We start from the raw sequence: 17055 nt of genomic DNA, 5'->3' as shown, positions 1-17055 counted from the left end.
GTACAGCGCCACAGAGGTCCACCCCATTCTTACCTGAAATCATATTACAAAGGATACAAATGTGATATTTAGACATGCAGTTTTTAACTGCATCTGAGCTCCCCATTTCACGCTTTTTTTTCTTTTTTTCTTTTTTTTAAGAGCTCTCTCTATGTTCCCTGGATCATACAGTTCAAAGCTGAGCAGACAAGAGTTAAGTCTGGAGGAGGGGGAAAGCCCAGTTGAAGAAGAGATCTGGAAGAGTCTGGCTACCAAATTCTGACAACTCCACATGCAGATGTAGAGGTGAGTATGGGCCAAGGCTGTAGCATGGCTCACTTCTTGGTTTTTCTCAAGATGTTAATTTTTAATTTTTAAAAATTAATTTTAGGGCTTCCCTGGTGGCGCACTGGTTGAGAGTCCGCCTGCCGATGCAGGGGACACGGGTTCGTGCCCCGGTCTGGGAGGATCCCATATGCCGCGGAGCGGCTGGGCCCGTGAGCCATGGCCGCTGAGCCTGCGCCTCCGGAGCCTGTGCTCCGCAACGGGAGAGGCCACAACAGTGAGAGGCCCGCACCGCAAAAAAAAAAAAAAAAAAAAAAATTAATTTTAGTTTCTCTGAATGTTAACTGCAGTTTCTGAGAGAAGATGCATGTTAATTGCATCATCCAGTGAAAGCAATTAAAAGGAAACTGGGCCCCATATGTGAGTTCCCTGCCCTCACATCACTGTCCCCTATAACCTATAACCAATGACCGTGGACCACACTAGGTTTAAAACTCATAAATGCCATCGAATTAAAGTATTGGTCTTCTCCAGTTTTAGAGCAAGCTCTCAATTTGCTTTTCCAAGAGGGAAATGTCAGAGAAAGATTGTGCTTGCTTCCTTCACAGTTTAGTCTTATTGAATGCAGCTGAAAAGCCTTTAAAAAGACAAGCCGCTGGCCCCCAAAATGAGTCTAAGAGTGTCTTGGCTAAATGTTTTGGAAAAAATATATCAATATGATTATTAAGAAGTAGATAGGTATGTCCAATCTATATCAACACACATACCTAAAAAAGGTACTTTAAACAAAATGCAGTCATAGATGCTACTGAAATCAAAGCTTCCACTCCATTTTAAATGGGGCACAGGTTTTCTAAATCAGTTCTCTCTCAAACCTGTCCGTGGCTCACTTGCTCTGTGATCAGGTGTTGTTTCGAAGCTGAGATTCCAGGGCTGCCTTACCTCAGATATGCTTACTTAGAATCTCTGCATGTGGCGTCTTGGAGTGCACCTTTAGCAAACCTCTCAGGGGCCTCTTATTCTCTGCTTAAGAAAAAAAAGGAGAAGAAACTGATAACCTAAATCAATTGCAAGGAAGAGCATAGCTAACTTTTTGGAAACTGGGAATGGGGGCCTTGTTTTGTGTTTCTTCTGTAACCTGACTGAGATGGACCACACATTCTGGTCCAACTGTGTTCATGTACATAGAGATAAGAGTTAATTAAGGTCCTTTTCTACTCTGTTTAATAGGTGGGTGTTTTGTCTATTTAAGTCCCATTGAAGTCAATATGAGGTTCATTTCCTCTCCAAATTCAGACCGTGAGGTCCAACATGGCTTTGAGGAAAGACATACTAAGCGCTTTCTTACTAAGGCACCTACCTGGACGAGTCCCACCCATCCATTTACCAGTCATTCCTCCACACCTACTTCTGGTTCCCCTCTCATGTGGTTGGTCTTCAGGATCGTAGGGTATGGCTTACCCAGTCATGTCAAAAGTTAGGGAGTCTCTGTGCCAATTCAAAGGGTGAGCTGTGTAATAGATTGCGCATATGTGAGCAGAATAAAATAGTAGATTTTGACTGTTATTCTGACTTTACCAAAATGCTTTCCTTTTCAAAGTTACTTTAAACTGCAATTCAAATAAATAACATGAAAAAAGCCAGCATAATCACAGAAGATGTCTGTGATAATTCTAAAAGAAGAAAGCAATATAACCGCAAGTATTATTTTAACATATGCATAATAAAGCAGCCCTATATGTTTAATCCTAAGCTTTTTGTGCAACTCACTAGATGTTCTTTTGTGGCTTATCATAAAATGCATTTATTCATGGAAATGAATATGTTATGTAACCCATATAAGCAGAACACACGTCGCTTTTTAAAAAAATACAGTGATTCCTTTGAACATTTAAAAGCTGTTTTAAAAGCTCAGCATGCTTGTCCTTGTGACTTCACTTTCTAGAATATAAATTTCACGATATAACATGCAGAGTTATAAATCAAAGATACCATAAGAAAATATAGGCATGCATAATATCCTTGCCTTCATGAAGACCAGGTATTTGCTTAACTTTAAAACTCAAACCCTGTGGGAAGGATCCACTGCAGCTTTTGGAAATGTTTGTAGTAATTCCTGAATGAAACCGATAACATTCAGAAGACAATCCCGGTATTTAGGTGCCTCTCCTCCGTTAGTTGACCTAAGGCTCAATGCACCTTCCTGCTTGGGGTCACCACGGTGAGCTTCTTGGCGCTTCGTCAATACTGAGTATGTTTAACATTCTTTAAGAATACTTCCATCCACAGTTCTGAGCATCTTTTAAACAAACTTCTGAGCTCATGTGAGCTCATGTCTAGATTTTTTATGTCTCCGGCTCACGTGTAGCACAGTAATGCTAAAACCTACAGGTGCCGCCGGCTCTGTAATTCGTGGGACCCAGGGCGAAATGAGAGTTCGGAGGACGGTGTTGAAAATGAACGTCAGGGTTGTGACAGAAGAGCATTACACAAGGTATGGATCCTTCTGAGGTCACACACCCATCAGGCCAGCTCTGCCTACAGGACCTTTTGAACAAAACAACTCTGGTTTTTAAAACTCACTGGGAAACACGCTAAGCAATTAATTTTATTGGCCTTGCTGATTTAAACTCTATGAAGAAATATACATGTAAGATGATGTAAAAGAAACATGGGTATAATAGGATAACTGCAGATGCTTGTCTTTACCATTGAACAGGAAGATCTCAAAATCTCAGAGTGGAAAATCTGCAGAATTTTAGGGGGACAGGTATGGAGGTTGGAAAAAGCCACGGGCTCTATGGGAAGAAGACTCCAGCTTTGCGCGGTATCTTCGAGCAGGTTGCGTGCATCTAGACGCTCCAGCTACGCTTAGTGGCGTATTTAGGGAGATAGTGCGTTTTGGAATGTGAGTGCAATTCTGTATGAGAATGTGGCAGTGCCAGTTCATGGGAGTATCAGTCAGTTGTCCCGCATCCGAATGTGTGTGCGTGAGTCTTTTGGACCCTGCTGCGTTACATAAATATCCCCAAGTTTGGAGCACAGCCTTCCTCACATCCCAGCCCCTCTGTAGGCTCTCCTACCGGCAGGGGGCTGGAGCACAGTCACTTCCCAGTGGAGCTCAGGGCAGTCCAGAGCTTTGTTAGGGGTGGTGTGGCATAGATGCTGCTGCGTCTCCTCCTCTGGTGGGGCCCTAGCTGGGGCTGGAGAACGCGCGTGGTGAAGCAGCATTGGAAGAGAGTACAAGAGGGGACGGGGCAGCAATTTTGCTGCTGAAAAGGCCCAATCAGAAGACTTGGGGCAAAGACCAGGAGAAGAGTGTGGGAAAGGTTTGTGTTGAATTAGTCACTCAGGCTGGGCGGGTGGTGCTTCCTAGAACAACAGACACCTGAGGAAACTAGCGGTGTGGGTCTCTGTAATAAATGCTCCCAGCTGCGCGCTCAGATCGGTTTCCACGGGATAATAGGAAGGAGGGAAGGAAAGGCCTGGAGGAAGGTCTGAAATGGAGGAAGAAGAGAGGGAACGAGGGAGGGAGGGAGGGAGGGAGGGAGGAGGAGGGACGTGTCGGTCAAACGTCCCCGCCTGGCCTCTGTCTCGCCGTATGACACCCACCACGGTCCTGTCACTTGGCTCCTTCCCACTCCTCGGGAAAAGGGAAATTCAGACAAGCGAAGGCGTGAGCGGAGCTGAGCACGGGGTAGGAACCGGGGAGAAAGCCCACAGCGCAGGGGCGCTCCGCCCTTCCTTAGCCTGTTCCCATGCCCTTGTGGGTGCCGAGGCCCTGCTGCCCGAGACAGCGCCTCACATCCAGGCCCGGGCTTGCTCGCACCTGACGTTCACCTGGACGGCGGGGGGAGGTGGGGCAGGAAGGAGCGCGAGCGGACCGTGGGGAAAGCTGCGTGGGAGCGGACCACCTGGAGAGGGGCGCGCGGCGGCGCTCGGCCGGCCTCCCCCTGCGCCGGAGCTCGCGGCTCGCTGCCCCTCAGACCTGCCCACGGCCCTCCGCCCGCCCCCCGTCACTCACTTCCCTTCCAGCCAATGGCGCGGCCGCCTGTCACCCTCGCCCCACCCCTGGAGGCAGAGCGGGGAGGGCCTTGCCGGGGAGGGCGCGGGGCCGGAGTTGAATGATTGAACTTTCCAGCGGAGTTGCGGCGGCCGCGAGGTTCCCGGCAGTGCGGCCCCGGCGCGGAGCTGGGAGCCTCGGCCAGCGCCCGGCGCCCGCGCCCCCGACCCGCAGCCATGGTGCCCGGGGCGCCCCTGACCCTCTGCCTCTGGCTGGCGGCCTCCGGGGGATGCCTGGCGGCCGGCTCCGGCGCGACGGCCGCCCGGCGGCTGGACGAGTCGCTGTCGGCCGGGAGCGTCCAGCGCGCCCGCTGCGCCTCCAGGTGCCTCAGCCTGCAGATCACGCGCATCTCCGCCTTCTTCCAGCACTCCCAGGTACGAACCGCCGCCCGCCCGGGTCCTCCCCGGCGCTGCGGGCCGCGGCGGGTGCGCACGGGGCGCGCGCCTCCCAGCCTCGCCGCCCAAACTTCTCGCCCAGCTCAGCCGGCAGATCCGGCTTTCCCTCCGCGTGGATTTTACAGTCTGGGTGCGCGAACCTTCTTTTCCAGCCCCCTCCCTGCCCCCGAAAGGAAAAAGAAGCCTGCGGCGTCTTTACCTAACTCCCTTCTTCCGAGGGGCAGACGAAAGGCGGTTTCTCGGGGAAGGGAGAGCCGTTTTGTGGCTTCCAAGGGTGGAAGTGTGGGTTTGTTAGTTGCCCGGGACTTCCGCGCGGGAGTGCGGGCTGCTGGTGAGTCCCGCAAACTCCTGGGCGCTCCGGGCCCTCGGCGCGGCGGGCGCGGCGGGCACAGCGAGCGAGGCCGGGAGGCGCGCACCGCTGCGCCCGGGGAGCCGCGCGACGAGCCCCGGCCCCGCAGGTGCCGGCGGGCGGACACTTTTGTCTCTTTCGAGCTTTGCTTTCCCCCTCGGCGGGCCGAGAGCTCGCGGCCCACCCTTCGAGCCCCGGGCGGGGCACTTGGGCCAAGCCGTGCGTTCCAGCGCGTTTGTGTTGGGGCCCGGGGAGGCGGTGGTGATGGTAGCTGTGCGCGCCCCAGTTCGGAGCCCCAGAGCTTCCAGGTCTCGCCAACGAATGGCGTGGGGAGTAAGGGAAGGGATGCAGGGGATACGGGACTTGGAGGCGTCGTGTTTGGATGCTCTGAGCGGACTCCCGGGGGCCAGTATCTCCCCCCAGCCCTCGTAGGTTCTGTCGGCTTGAGGGTAGGAGAGCTTGTTTGTGGGAGCGTGGGTGTTGGGTGTGTAGAAGGCTCAGAGAACGGCACGCTTTTGGTGCCGTGGATGGCCAGGATCCTGGGGCGGGGGGCCGGGGGGAGGGAGGGCGCCACAGAGGGGAGGACCCCCGCGGGACTTGCTCAGGGACACTGAGCTGAGGCTGAGGGTGGGCGCACGGGAACCGCTCCCGGCCCCGACCGAGGTGCGTCCCACAGCTGCCTTCCGCAAATGACCCGAGTGCGCGCACTCTGGAACCATTCACGCAGATATTAACCGAATCCCTGTCGTCTGCCCTGGTTCTCGCCCGCCCTGGTTCTCGCCCTCTCGTTTCGGTCCTATCCTTAGTTGCTCACCTGTTCCAAAGTCCCAGCTTCTCGCCGCAGGGAAAACTGCGGAGGCCAGAAGGAGACCGGGGCTCCTGGGTGGGCTTCTAAGCCGAGCCCTCTGCCCTTGAGAAATAAACTGGGCGTCTCTTCCACTCGGGCGGGATACATGAGCCTTCCCAGAGGCCCTGGGCACTAAGCTGCGACAGGAGGCCATCGTAATGACCGTGGAGGTGGGGACGAATTTCCGAAGTCTGAAGCGATGTTCATTCTGGCGTGAGAACTCCTGAAACCTCGCGCCGAGGGGCACGAGGAGAACTAAAAGTTGGGCTCTGCAGAGAGTGAACCAGCAGGCGAAGTTTGCATGCGCCTGAGTGCGTGCTTCTCTGTCTTCTCCAAGAAGCGACATCGGTGGGTGTCAGAGAGCTCGGCGCGCTCTGCTGTCCTCGTGGGTCTTCAGGGAAAGGGAAAAGGCAGTGTGGTCTCGTGCGCTGAAATTACGCGGACATCCTGGAGAGGGCTCCTTCCCAGCCCGCTGGTTTCCAAACCGCCGGCCCTGCGCCCGCAGTCACTCCTTAGGAGACGCCACACTCTTGTGTCAGCGACAACAGAAAACAAAACGAAACGGCAGCCTGTTCCCAGGGAGAAAGAGTATCTTTTCTTTTTCTTCTTCCCTTCCTTTCTTTCTCCTTTCTTTCTTTAAATGGAATTGTCAGTTGCTGTAATTTATTTGTTTTACAGTTTCAGCGGCTAAAGAAGCAGTTTAGATCGAGCCAATTCCCGTGAAAGGCTTTTCTTGTGATCTCTTGGCATGATTTCTCTTCGGAAGAAAAACTGCTGACAGAATCCACATTGCCAGACAATCCTGATTACATTTTAATTAGCTGGGTGAAATAAGCTGCAAATTACTCAGTTAGGACTTAATAACTGCTGTTTTTGCAATCAATTGCAAAGCCATTCTTGGAGGTTTAACCCTCACCTGGTAATGCCTCTCTGATTTATCTAAATTGCAGGGATTAAGCGTTCTTTAGATTTGAGAAGACAGAACCACACACTCCTCATAAAGCGTCAAGCTTCCCTGCCCCTCCCCCTTTTAAATAATTGGAAGGATGCGGAGGAATCAGCCTGCGGGCAACTCATTACGCCGCACGTGGGATTCATTAATGGGCGGGAGAGGCTGGGCTGGGGGAAGGGTTCGGAAGAGCCCCTTCTCTCAGGGTCACCCCGCCCACTTGTACAAATAAACCGGAGCAGAAGGCTGTTTCTGGAGCAGGTGCCGGTTCCCAACTTCTCCTGCACAGCTCCCGGCCTCCCTTAAAGGAGCTGCCAGGGCCAGTGACCTAGGGTAGCAGGCCTGCAGAGGAGGCTGGGATCCAAACGTCCCCGCCCCAATTCTGCACACGCTCCGGTGCCTCGCAGCCTTGCAGCTCGAGGCTGGAGGTGGATGGAGCGCACGCGTGCCTCCACACGTGTGGGGCTAGGTCGGCTTCACTCGTCAATCATGTGGCTGTCAGCCTTGCCTGATGGCACAGGGGACTCAGTCCTGATGCCTGGAAGTGGGTGTGGTGATGGGGATACTGGAGTATCTGTATCCTGAATGGTCTGCCCTTGGCCCCCGACCTGAAGGCGCTTAGCATTTCACACTGCAAGGGAGATGGATTCTGAACTGAATCATTGATTTCACCACCGAGGGCTGCCTCTCATTTGTGAAAAGCAGAAACGGCTAGCATCTCACAGGTTATCAGTACCCGGCTCCACGATGCCGTGCGCAGGGCACTGGGCACGTTGCCATTTCAAGTTCACACGTATCATGCGTGCACGTGGCTAAAAGCCTGGCAACGGAGGCAGCTGGGAAGGGCGTCCTTTGCTCAGTGAATGCAGCCGAGGTCCGAGCTGTGGGGTAAGGAGCAGGGAGGTGGGCTCTGCAGCCGGGCAGGTGGGCTCTGCGTCAGGCTGAGCCACTTGGCAGATACGTAGCTTGGGGAAGATCACCTTCCTGAGCTTCCAGCCTCTCGTGTGTCCGGTAGGACACCTGCCCAGCAAGGTGGAGGTCATAAAACCTGTTGGGGATAATGAAAGCGATGGTAATAAAAGGGTCACTGTTCTGGGGGTCTTACAAGTCTGTCTCATTTCATCCCCATCACCGTCATACAAAGAAGGTACCGTTGGTGTCCTCCTAGAGCTGATAAGGACCCGGGATGCTGAGACGCTAATAGATGGGGGACCTGGGTTCCCAGCAAGGACAGCTACAGGTTTGGGATTTGTTCTTATTTTTAGGATCTTATTGGTTAGTGGTTTAACTTTCTTCAGAACCGGCTGCCTTTTTCTCAGGCCGCAGCGCCAAATGGAAACGTGCCGTCCATTATTCAGACAGCAAGAAGTGTTGTCGAAGGAACTAAAGTATAAAGCTTGTTCTTTCTTCTGTGACCCGTCTCTCTTGGAATTTGCTATCCAATGCTGTTCTCGGTAAAGCATAATTTAAACATGAAGTCATTCGCGTGGATTTCACTGTTCATCTTTCTCTTGTGCAGTGCCAGAGCATTTCACTTGTATGTGGAATCACCAGCAGTACACAGTTCTGATGTCCTGGGTCATCCCTGGAGGGAAAAGCGGGGACCAGACTCAGGAAGGTGGGAAGGAGGAAGCGAGGACACCCAAAGTGCCCTGTGTAGGGTTTGCCCAGTGGGTGCCCCACAAGGGGATCTTGCAGGACACGTGCAGACCGTCCTGGGTACTTGGGGTCTGGCGAGCGCATACGCCTGCTCAGGCACGGCACTTGCCCAGTGCCCTGTTCTGCCAGCTGCTGGACCAGCGCACCACACTTTGTTCTAGCCGGATCCTCAGGAAGCTGAGCTAGGGCTCTCCCCCTCCTACGCTCAACCCATAGCAGATGGTCAGCCCCCAGGTGTGCTTAGATCTGCTTGCCAGATGCAATTAGCTACCTGCATGAGGGACGGGCAATAGGCTTGTTCCCGTGGAGTCTTGGACTCCGGCTAGCCATCCACCAAACACAGTATGATGGTCGCAGCCTGGGCCGGGGACAGCCACTAAGAAATTCTGGGACACATCCACGCATGCATGCGCCACCCTGACCCTCGTCGTGCTCACTCAGGCCCCTGCAGAGGGTAGAGGGTGACAGTGACTTGGGGGTGAGGAGGGGGAGGCTGGGAGGGTTGGGGTGCCAGTGGGCCAGGGAGTGGGCAGCCGAGACTCTTCCCCGGGGAGGAGGGGGGTGGGGAGAGGCCGCATCATGCATGCCAGAGCCTCCAGAACACGCTCCCATATCCCACCAGACTGCACATACGAAACACAAGCTCAAAGACACGGTCGTTGAGGATTTCAGTATGGCCATCTCGGCACCTTAACCCTCAGGTGCGGGGCCCCTTCTGAGCGAGGGCCACGTGCGCTGGTCATTTGTCCCTGAGGCTGGCCCCGGTTTGGGTTTTTTAACCCTTGGAAGAGGTAGGTTAAGCCCACTTGTCCTGGCGGTTCTTCATAGTCTTGCATCGTGTTCAAGGGCGCAGTGCTGACGTGCTCACTTGGGAATAACCTGCCGTGCACTTGTTTTGTCAACCTCGCTAGGAGATTAAAGAAGAGGGGGACAGTGACAATGTGCCTGGAATAAGCTCTGTCTCTGTTTGGGTGACTCTCATTTAACTTGAGGGTGGCCTCCTTCTCTGTGCTCCTTGGGACCTTCAGGGTGGAGACTCTGCCTGTCTCGCTAGGTTCCGCTCATCCTGGCAGTGATGGAGCTGAGTCACAGAGCCTTTCCACTAAGTATTAGCAGACCTGCAACCTGCTCTTTCTCTGCCCGAGTTTTCTCAAAGGTGGCTCAGTAGAATTGGGCTTGAGGAAAAAGAGGAGCCCACGTGTCATAAAATAGGAAGAGCGTGTCTATTTCTTTGCCAGATTTTGGGACCAGAGGGGAAAAGTGGGTGGAATCTTGTTGGAAGATAAGTAGCAAGTGGCTGGCAGCCTTGGTCCTAGGGCTCTAGAATTTTATTAGTGTTAAGAGATTCCAGCTTAATGGGACATTATTCAGCCTCCAAACTACGGCTGATAGACTCGTTTAGGTAGCTGATTAGAGATCAGAGGCTTTTTTTCTAGTAGTAATTGGAAGCTGTTTGTTTTGGCAAAAGAGAGAAGTAAGCTGGTGATTAGCTCATTCTGCTTAGAAGACTAGCCTCTCCTCTCAGAAAAAGTAAACAAACAATTAGCGCATCAGAAACCTTTAGCAGCCACAGAACTGCCCCAGGCTTGCAGATTTTTGGAGGAGCGATTTTGTGGTGAACATACTCAGCTGTGGTGTGTCCGTTTGGCCTGCCGTGAGATTGAAGTTATACGCTAGAAAGTCTCTGGGAAGAGAGGCCATCCTCAAGTTTGACCTGTATGTTTCCTGGTCTGGGTCACTGGATCTCTGGCTGTGGTTCTAAGAATTTCTGAATTTGACCCAAACTAAACATTAGGTTATTCATGGCAAATTTTCATGTTTTTAATACAGCATTTCTCCTTGAACCGTGATTTACAAGTGTATCTTATTGTGACTATTACAGAACATTAAGAAAACACATTAGAAAATACCGACTTATTTATTTATTTGTGCACTGTACAATTAGAGGAGAAATATATTTATATATCTATATGTTTATATATTGAGTATAGTATATATTTATATATATTTCAATATATTATATTAATAAATACATACATATATGTATGTTTGGAGACCTACATTTAAAAGTTAATGTTGTTAGTTTAAGCATTCCCACCTTAATAACCTCCCAACTTATAATTTTTTTAATGTTTTTTTTTAAAATAGATTCATCAGATTTCACTGTATAACCTACCTGAGTATGTTTCGGCAAATGGGCATAAAACTTTCAGGCTAGGTAAAGAAACTTATCAAAGTGTCAGTGGGCGTTGCTTGTATTCACTCAGAAATGGAGAAGTTCCTACGTGTGACTTGCTATTGCCTTCCGGAAATCTGATTCTTACACGATTTTGAGGGTTGGGCTTGGGACAGTGATCGGTGAAGTGTATCTGTATTATTGAGAGACATTTTTTATATGAACAATAGTACTGGGGAGAAGAAAATAGCAAACGCCCTGTTGGAGTGCTTTGTCACATCACCCCATAACTCATGCTGTTGCTGCGGTGTCTGAGCTCCAAGTCCTTTCGAGTGCTGAAGCCAGCCACCTTTCAACATTTCCACTCAGCCTGCCCTCCGTATTTTGAAAGTATGTTGTCTATCAACATATGGCCTTTATTAAGTATGACCTAGTTTTTCCTCTTCACATTAATCAAAGATATCCATAACTCCTTCAAACCTCAGATCAGCGTGAGGTCGCCCACAGTACCACAGCAGACTGATAAAACTGACATTCTTGACATTTTAGCTATTTTTGTACTATCTGTCTTAGGAGAACGTGTAATTTGTTTTGGATTCTCTGAATATTGGAAATGGGTCATAGACACCTATTCCTTCTCAGGAGACGCTGTTGGTGACTTTCTGTCCCTCACCCCGCCAGCCCCCCGGCTCCTGGCTCGGCAGCTAATAGCTTACAGCTGCTCCCCCTGAGAGACTAACCTTTAGCCCCTGGGCACCATCTTGCCAGCAGGGCAGTGTACCCTCCTTCCCTGATGAGGGCAGATCATGGCCATTGGCTCTCTGCTGGGGGATCCAGGAGGCCAGCCCTCTGCTGGGATCAACTCTGGTGCAATTTATGCTCCAAAGCATTGCACGGGGCCAGGCTTATCAGGTCTCTAGCCGAGACCACATGCCTACTCAGGTACTCCTGCATCCTTCCCTCCCCTTCCACTGAGAGCTTCCCCCCGAGACATCACATTCACAGAAAGACCCCCTTTCAGCCTCAGCTTCCAGGAAACCCGACCTCAGACACCTACCTTCAGATACCTCATCTAATTCAACCCTTTTGTTTTGCAGATTAGACAGCTTGATGCTTATAGGAATGATTCATTCAAGCACATACAGATAATAGATAGTAGAAGTAAAGCTATAACCCAGCGTTCACAACTCTCAGCTCAGACTTTCCCCACTATCCCCTTTGCTGGTTTTCTTCTTATTTATTTTTTTAACTTAATTTTTATTTTACATTGGAGTATAGTTGATATACAGTGTTGTGTAGTTTCAGGCATACAGCAAAGTGAATCAGTTATACATATACATATATCCATTCTTTTTCAGATTCTTTTCCCTTATAGGTTATTACAGAACATTGAGTAGAGTTCCCTGTGCTCTACAGCAGGTCCTTGGTGATGATGGAGTTTATATACTGTATAGTGGTGTGTACATGTTCATCCCAAACTCCTAATTTATCCCTCCCCCTCCTGTCCCCTTTGGTAACCATAAGTTTGTTTTCTAAGTCTGTGAGTCTGTTTCTGTTTTGTAATCCACCATTCCCTTTAAAAAAAAAAGTGAGAGTTTATACAAATTAAAAAGAGAATCCTTCTAGACATGGAAGCACGTAAGAGCCGGTACGTTTTCTGTTATCTGAATTTAGTTTCTCTCTCCTGATGATTTCAGTAAAAAGTCTCAAATATTCATCCTAAGACATAAGCACATCATGCGCCTTCATTGCCTGTGTGAAAAAATATATATAGTCGGCGCTCCGTGTGTTCTGGTTCTGCCTGGCCGCAGCTGGTTGAATCCGCCAGTGAGGAACCCGTGGATACAGGGGACCGGCTATACTCTTATTATAATACGGACCGGCTGTCTGTATTACATAACGGACTTGAGCATCCCCGGATTTGGTATCCACAGGGGTCCTGGAACCAATCCCCCAAGGTCTCAAGGGATGATGGTGCTCTTAAAGCCAGCTTGAAATAGTTGTCTGGTAGGTGGACAGTAGGTGGGGTGAGGGGACATCATTAACCTCAGTACCCCTGGCAGGTCTAAGAGGATGGCAAAGAGGACCAGTTAGTTCAGATATTAACCAACTTTGCATTTACTCAGCAAGTGACCAGGCTGCCACATCCCCCAGGACCTAGAGTCCCCTCCATATCTTTAAAAGATTATGCACATGGTTTCAAAATAGTGAGCGGAGGCATTTTCCCCGATGGTGATGGAGAAGGTTAGATAAAAGTGGTTACCCCTGATAGCCGATAAGTAAGGATAGATTTATGGAAGCAGTGTTTATGGCTCATTTTAATGTAAATCTCAGACCGTAGATGCTGGGTCTGTTTCTCCCTTAAAACAAACAAACAAAAAAAACCCCACAAAAAACGCCACTTGAATCACTTCTACTTATTTCAGCTAATATCGATGGATTGCTGCAATTTCAAAGAGGAGGTGGTAAAATCCCTACTCCTGGGGGATTTATAGTCTGGTAGGGGCTAAGACTTATAAACAGACCACTGCAGTCCACAAGGGAGGGCTCAGGGAGAGTTATTTGTGTGAGATCTCAGGCTTGTTGCTGTAGGGGACGTGTCCTAGGGGAGATGACACTTGAGCTGAGACTCAAAAGCTGGGCTCTTCCAACGTAGAACAGCCGACGTGAGTAAATGCAGAGTCTTGCAGGAGTTCGGTCTGTCTGTTGGGGGCTCTCGGTGGCTCCTAATGGACGGGATGCAGCTTCAGCCCGCCCAGCCAGCAGCCAGGCCTTGGGAACTTGTTGGTAAGAGCTGTGACAAAACTCAAATGCTTTGTTCCCCAGGACGGGTTGAGAGCAGGTCATCACACTTAGTGGTGTCTTCCTGCTTCTTGCTGATCTGGTTGAACATCGGGCCACACTACCAGCTGCCCTCATGCTACTGAGTTGATCTCTGTGGAGATCCTCGCCAGCACCCCTAAGAAAGAGCCCCAGATGAACATAAAAAGGAGAGAAGGGGGCTGCCTCTCCCATCTCCCTGCCATCATGCTTTGGTTTACGGAAGGACCCCAGTTCCGATTGGTGGGGCTGGATCCTAAGTAAGAAACTCTCCTGAATCACTGAGCCACAGGTTAGAAGGTATTTAGCGTTCATCGCATTTTTTGCTGTCTTGGTGCTGAGAAAGTAGTTTCACATAATGTATCTATTTGACCTTCACAACAACTCTTTGAGGTCAGGAGTGTTATTTTATTTTTACAGATAAGACAGCTGAAGGTTGTGAGCTATTGGGAAGTGAGATAACCAAGTCTTCGTAGCAGAAACTCAAGCCCTGATTGTCAGGTTCCCAAATATTTATACTAAATGATCTGCTTCTCAGCATGTTGACAGTGAGAGAAGACAGAGTGAAAATATCAGCTGTAATGTCATCGACAATCATGGAGTTTTTGGGGGGAAACGGACCTCCATGTCTCACTCTCTCCTTGCCCCTTGGAGGTACCACTGCATCACGAAGTGGCACAATTGTGGACGACTGAAAGGTTGCTGGTGTGATAGAAAAAGCCCATTCAAAATAGCAGTCCATCAACGACACCCGCTGTGCATCTGTCTACCCCAATCCTTCTTCCAACCAATATGGATCTGTCACACACAGTTGTTTTTCAGGTAGCTTAGATTCTTGGGACCCAGCATCAGTGACACGTGCTTCCTGCCCACAAAAGAATTATTTTCTACTAGAGAGAGAGGGGGAGAGAGGGGGGAGGAGAGAGGGAGAGAGAGAGACAGACATTTACACAAATCATGAATCATCTTTTAAATCTTTACGGAGAATTGTTTGACACATTACCATAATTTCTTAGATGAAGAACTTTTTTCCCCCGTATAAGTTGATTTTGTTGAGGTCCACCCAGAATCCCACTTGTCTAGCAAAATAGCGGAGTAGTATTGTGATCCTTGCAGGAATGTTTCACGAACAGCTGAACGCCTTGATGCCATGGAGGATGAGTTTGTTGTCTGGAAATAACAGAGGTCTCAGGGCTTCACCCTGGACCTTCATTCTTGGCTGCCTTTGCTGTTTTGTGCAGTGGTGGGACGCATTTGGAATATTTGCAAGTGGTGTTCATGGCTTGTAGGTATGTGACAGCGACTTCTAAGAACTCAGAGTGTCTTATAAGTTTGCTTGCTTTTGTTTTGGTTTTGGGAGAGAGAGAGTGTGTGTGTGTGTGTGTGTGTGTTTACATTTTATCATTCTTTCCATCATCTCTGTAAGATATAAAAGTTGGGCAATAAGGAATTCTGAGAAGAGAATTTAGAAAATTCTCAAGGCTGCACATGAAAAGAAAATGGTGATGAATTGGGGTTCTTTAATCCCCCAGAGTGCAAAAATCTATCCTCAATCTGAGAAACAATGGCTCATCAAGAGGGAAGAAAAGCTCTTAATTCACATGCTATTTATCCTTTTTTTTTTTTTAACATCTTTATTGGGCTATAATTGCTTTACAATGGTGTGTTAGTTTCTGCTGTATAACGAAGTGAATCAGCTATACGTATACATATATCCCCATATCTCCTCCCTCTTGCGTCTCCCTCCCACCCTCCCTATCCCACCCCTCTAGGTGGACGCAAAGCACCGAGCTGATCTCCCTGTGCTACATGCTATCCTTTTGTTTTAAATTATAACTTTTGTCATTTAATAAGCTTTTCCATCTCCAAGTGATTAATATCCTGCCAACTTGAGAAAATAGCATTCTGTTAGAGTGACCTCAAAATATATAATTTTGTATTTCATATTACCTTCTTACTTTGAAAGATAAGGCACATATGCCGTCACCACTGAATGTCTGGTGACCGCCATCTTCATTTTAGGGAAGTGCGTGTTCTTACTGGCGTGTGCATAGGATCTCAGATAACCTTCAGAGAACAAAAATGGATGTTTCCCCTCAATTCAGTATCTAATTATCCTGGATGACTTTTTAAATTTCATAGCTAATTTCTGGTTATATCCAAAGAAGTGACAATTTTATAAGTCTGTAAGTGCAAACACAAAACAGAGGGTCCTTTTAATGAAACAAGAAACATTAATTTTGCACAGTAATCCATCACCTTACGAAAATGTCATTAATCCTACTGGTGCTGGGGACAAGAAAAATGCTGGGAATTCATTCACTTAAGCAACTTAGAGCTCTTTTCTCCATATTCTGTTTGCAGTTTACACCTTTTTCAACCCACTTTAATATTCTAATGCATTAATAATTCTTATGTGTGAAACGCATCACAGTGTTTTTGTTCTTCCTCTCTCCCTCCAATGCAAATGATGGTCTTGTCTGAGGACAAACCAGGTGGATCACATTCTTGGGAGATTACTGACAGCTTCTCTAAAAGAAAGACTGAAACGGTTGAGAAATTCTAAATGCAAACAAATATAAAGTTTTCAGGTTAAAGGTGATTTTACCTATTACTTATTGTATCTCTATTGAGTTCATATAAATGGTTCATCTGATGTATGTTTACCAACTCTTGTTTAATTCTCTGATAATGCATAATTGAGAGAGACAGCACTTTCTAGACTTAAGTAAGTGCCTCTATTCCTGTCTTTAAATGCCTACACTACTGGAATGAATAGCACTCTTTTGAAATTTATACTGTTTGTTATACTTTGTGGACTGGAAGCAAAACGGACAAAGCCTTGCAATAGTGACAGAGATTTTGAAGAGGATGCACATCTTGTAGTGATGTGTCACCCCAGCCGCTGGACAGGTTTCCAGGTGCTGTTATAGCAACTCAAATATGGCAAGGATCCTGGCATCTCAGGATCATTAGCTTGCTTTCCAACGGATGAGCAGACCCCTTCAGAATGCAAATACCAAGACCATTTCCAATCACGAGGGAATCATCACCACCACCACCATCATCATCATCATCACCATCAACACCATCACCATCATCATCATCATTATCATCATCATCATCACCACCACCACCACCATCATCATCATTATCACCATCACCACCATCATCATCACCACATTTGAACATATGACACTGTTCCCTGAGAAATCTCTGTACAAACAATTCTGTTGAGATACTCAGATTACCATGCCTATCCATCATGACAGGCTACTTATTTTTGCTCCTGCTTACTGATGTCTGTTCTTCCCTTGATGGCCATTCCCCCAAGAAGAGGGTTTTGCTCACCATAGAGGAGAAACCTCTTGTGAAACAAGGATCAGAAGACCACCCAGGCATCTGGGGTGGCCCATTCTTGCCCAGCAGTCCTGCCATATGGATGATTCAAATGTACGTACAGTTAAGAGCTGCAACATAGCGTAACTTGGAGCTTGCTTTCTGGAGTGGAAACGTGTTAGCGATAAGGATGC

General features: G+C 48.7%; 1 protein-coding gene across 1 annotated transcript in view; it reads left to right on the top strand.

Moving 5' to 3' along the window:
- The first annotated feature begins 4424 nt into the window (after positions 1-4424).
- ANOS1 (anosmin 1) overlaps positions 4425-17055 on the top strand; it is a 195581-nt gene continuing 182950 nt past the window's right edge. Inside the window, exon 1 of the mRNA XM_082609603.1 lies at positions 4425-4701. Coding sequence (XP_082465729.1) covers positions 4504-4701 — 198 coding nt within the window. The 5' untranslated portion in view covers positions 4425-4503. The remainder of the gene's footprint in view (positions 4702-17055) is intronic.

Source organism: Mesoplodon mirus, assembly GCF_964341445.2.
Source record: "Mesoplodon mirus genome assembly, chromosome: X".
In the NCBI taxonomy this organism is placed as follows: domain Eukaryota; kingdom Metazoa; phylum Chordata; class Mammalia; order Artiodactyla; family Ziphiidae; genus Mesoplodon; species Mesoplodon mirus.
The sequence above is the reverse complement of the archived record's forward strand: the minus strand, read 5'-3'. Positions and strand labels throughout refer to the sequence as shown.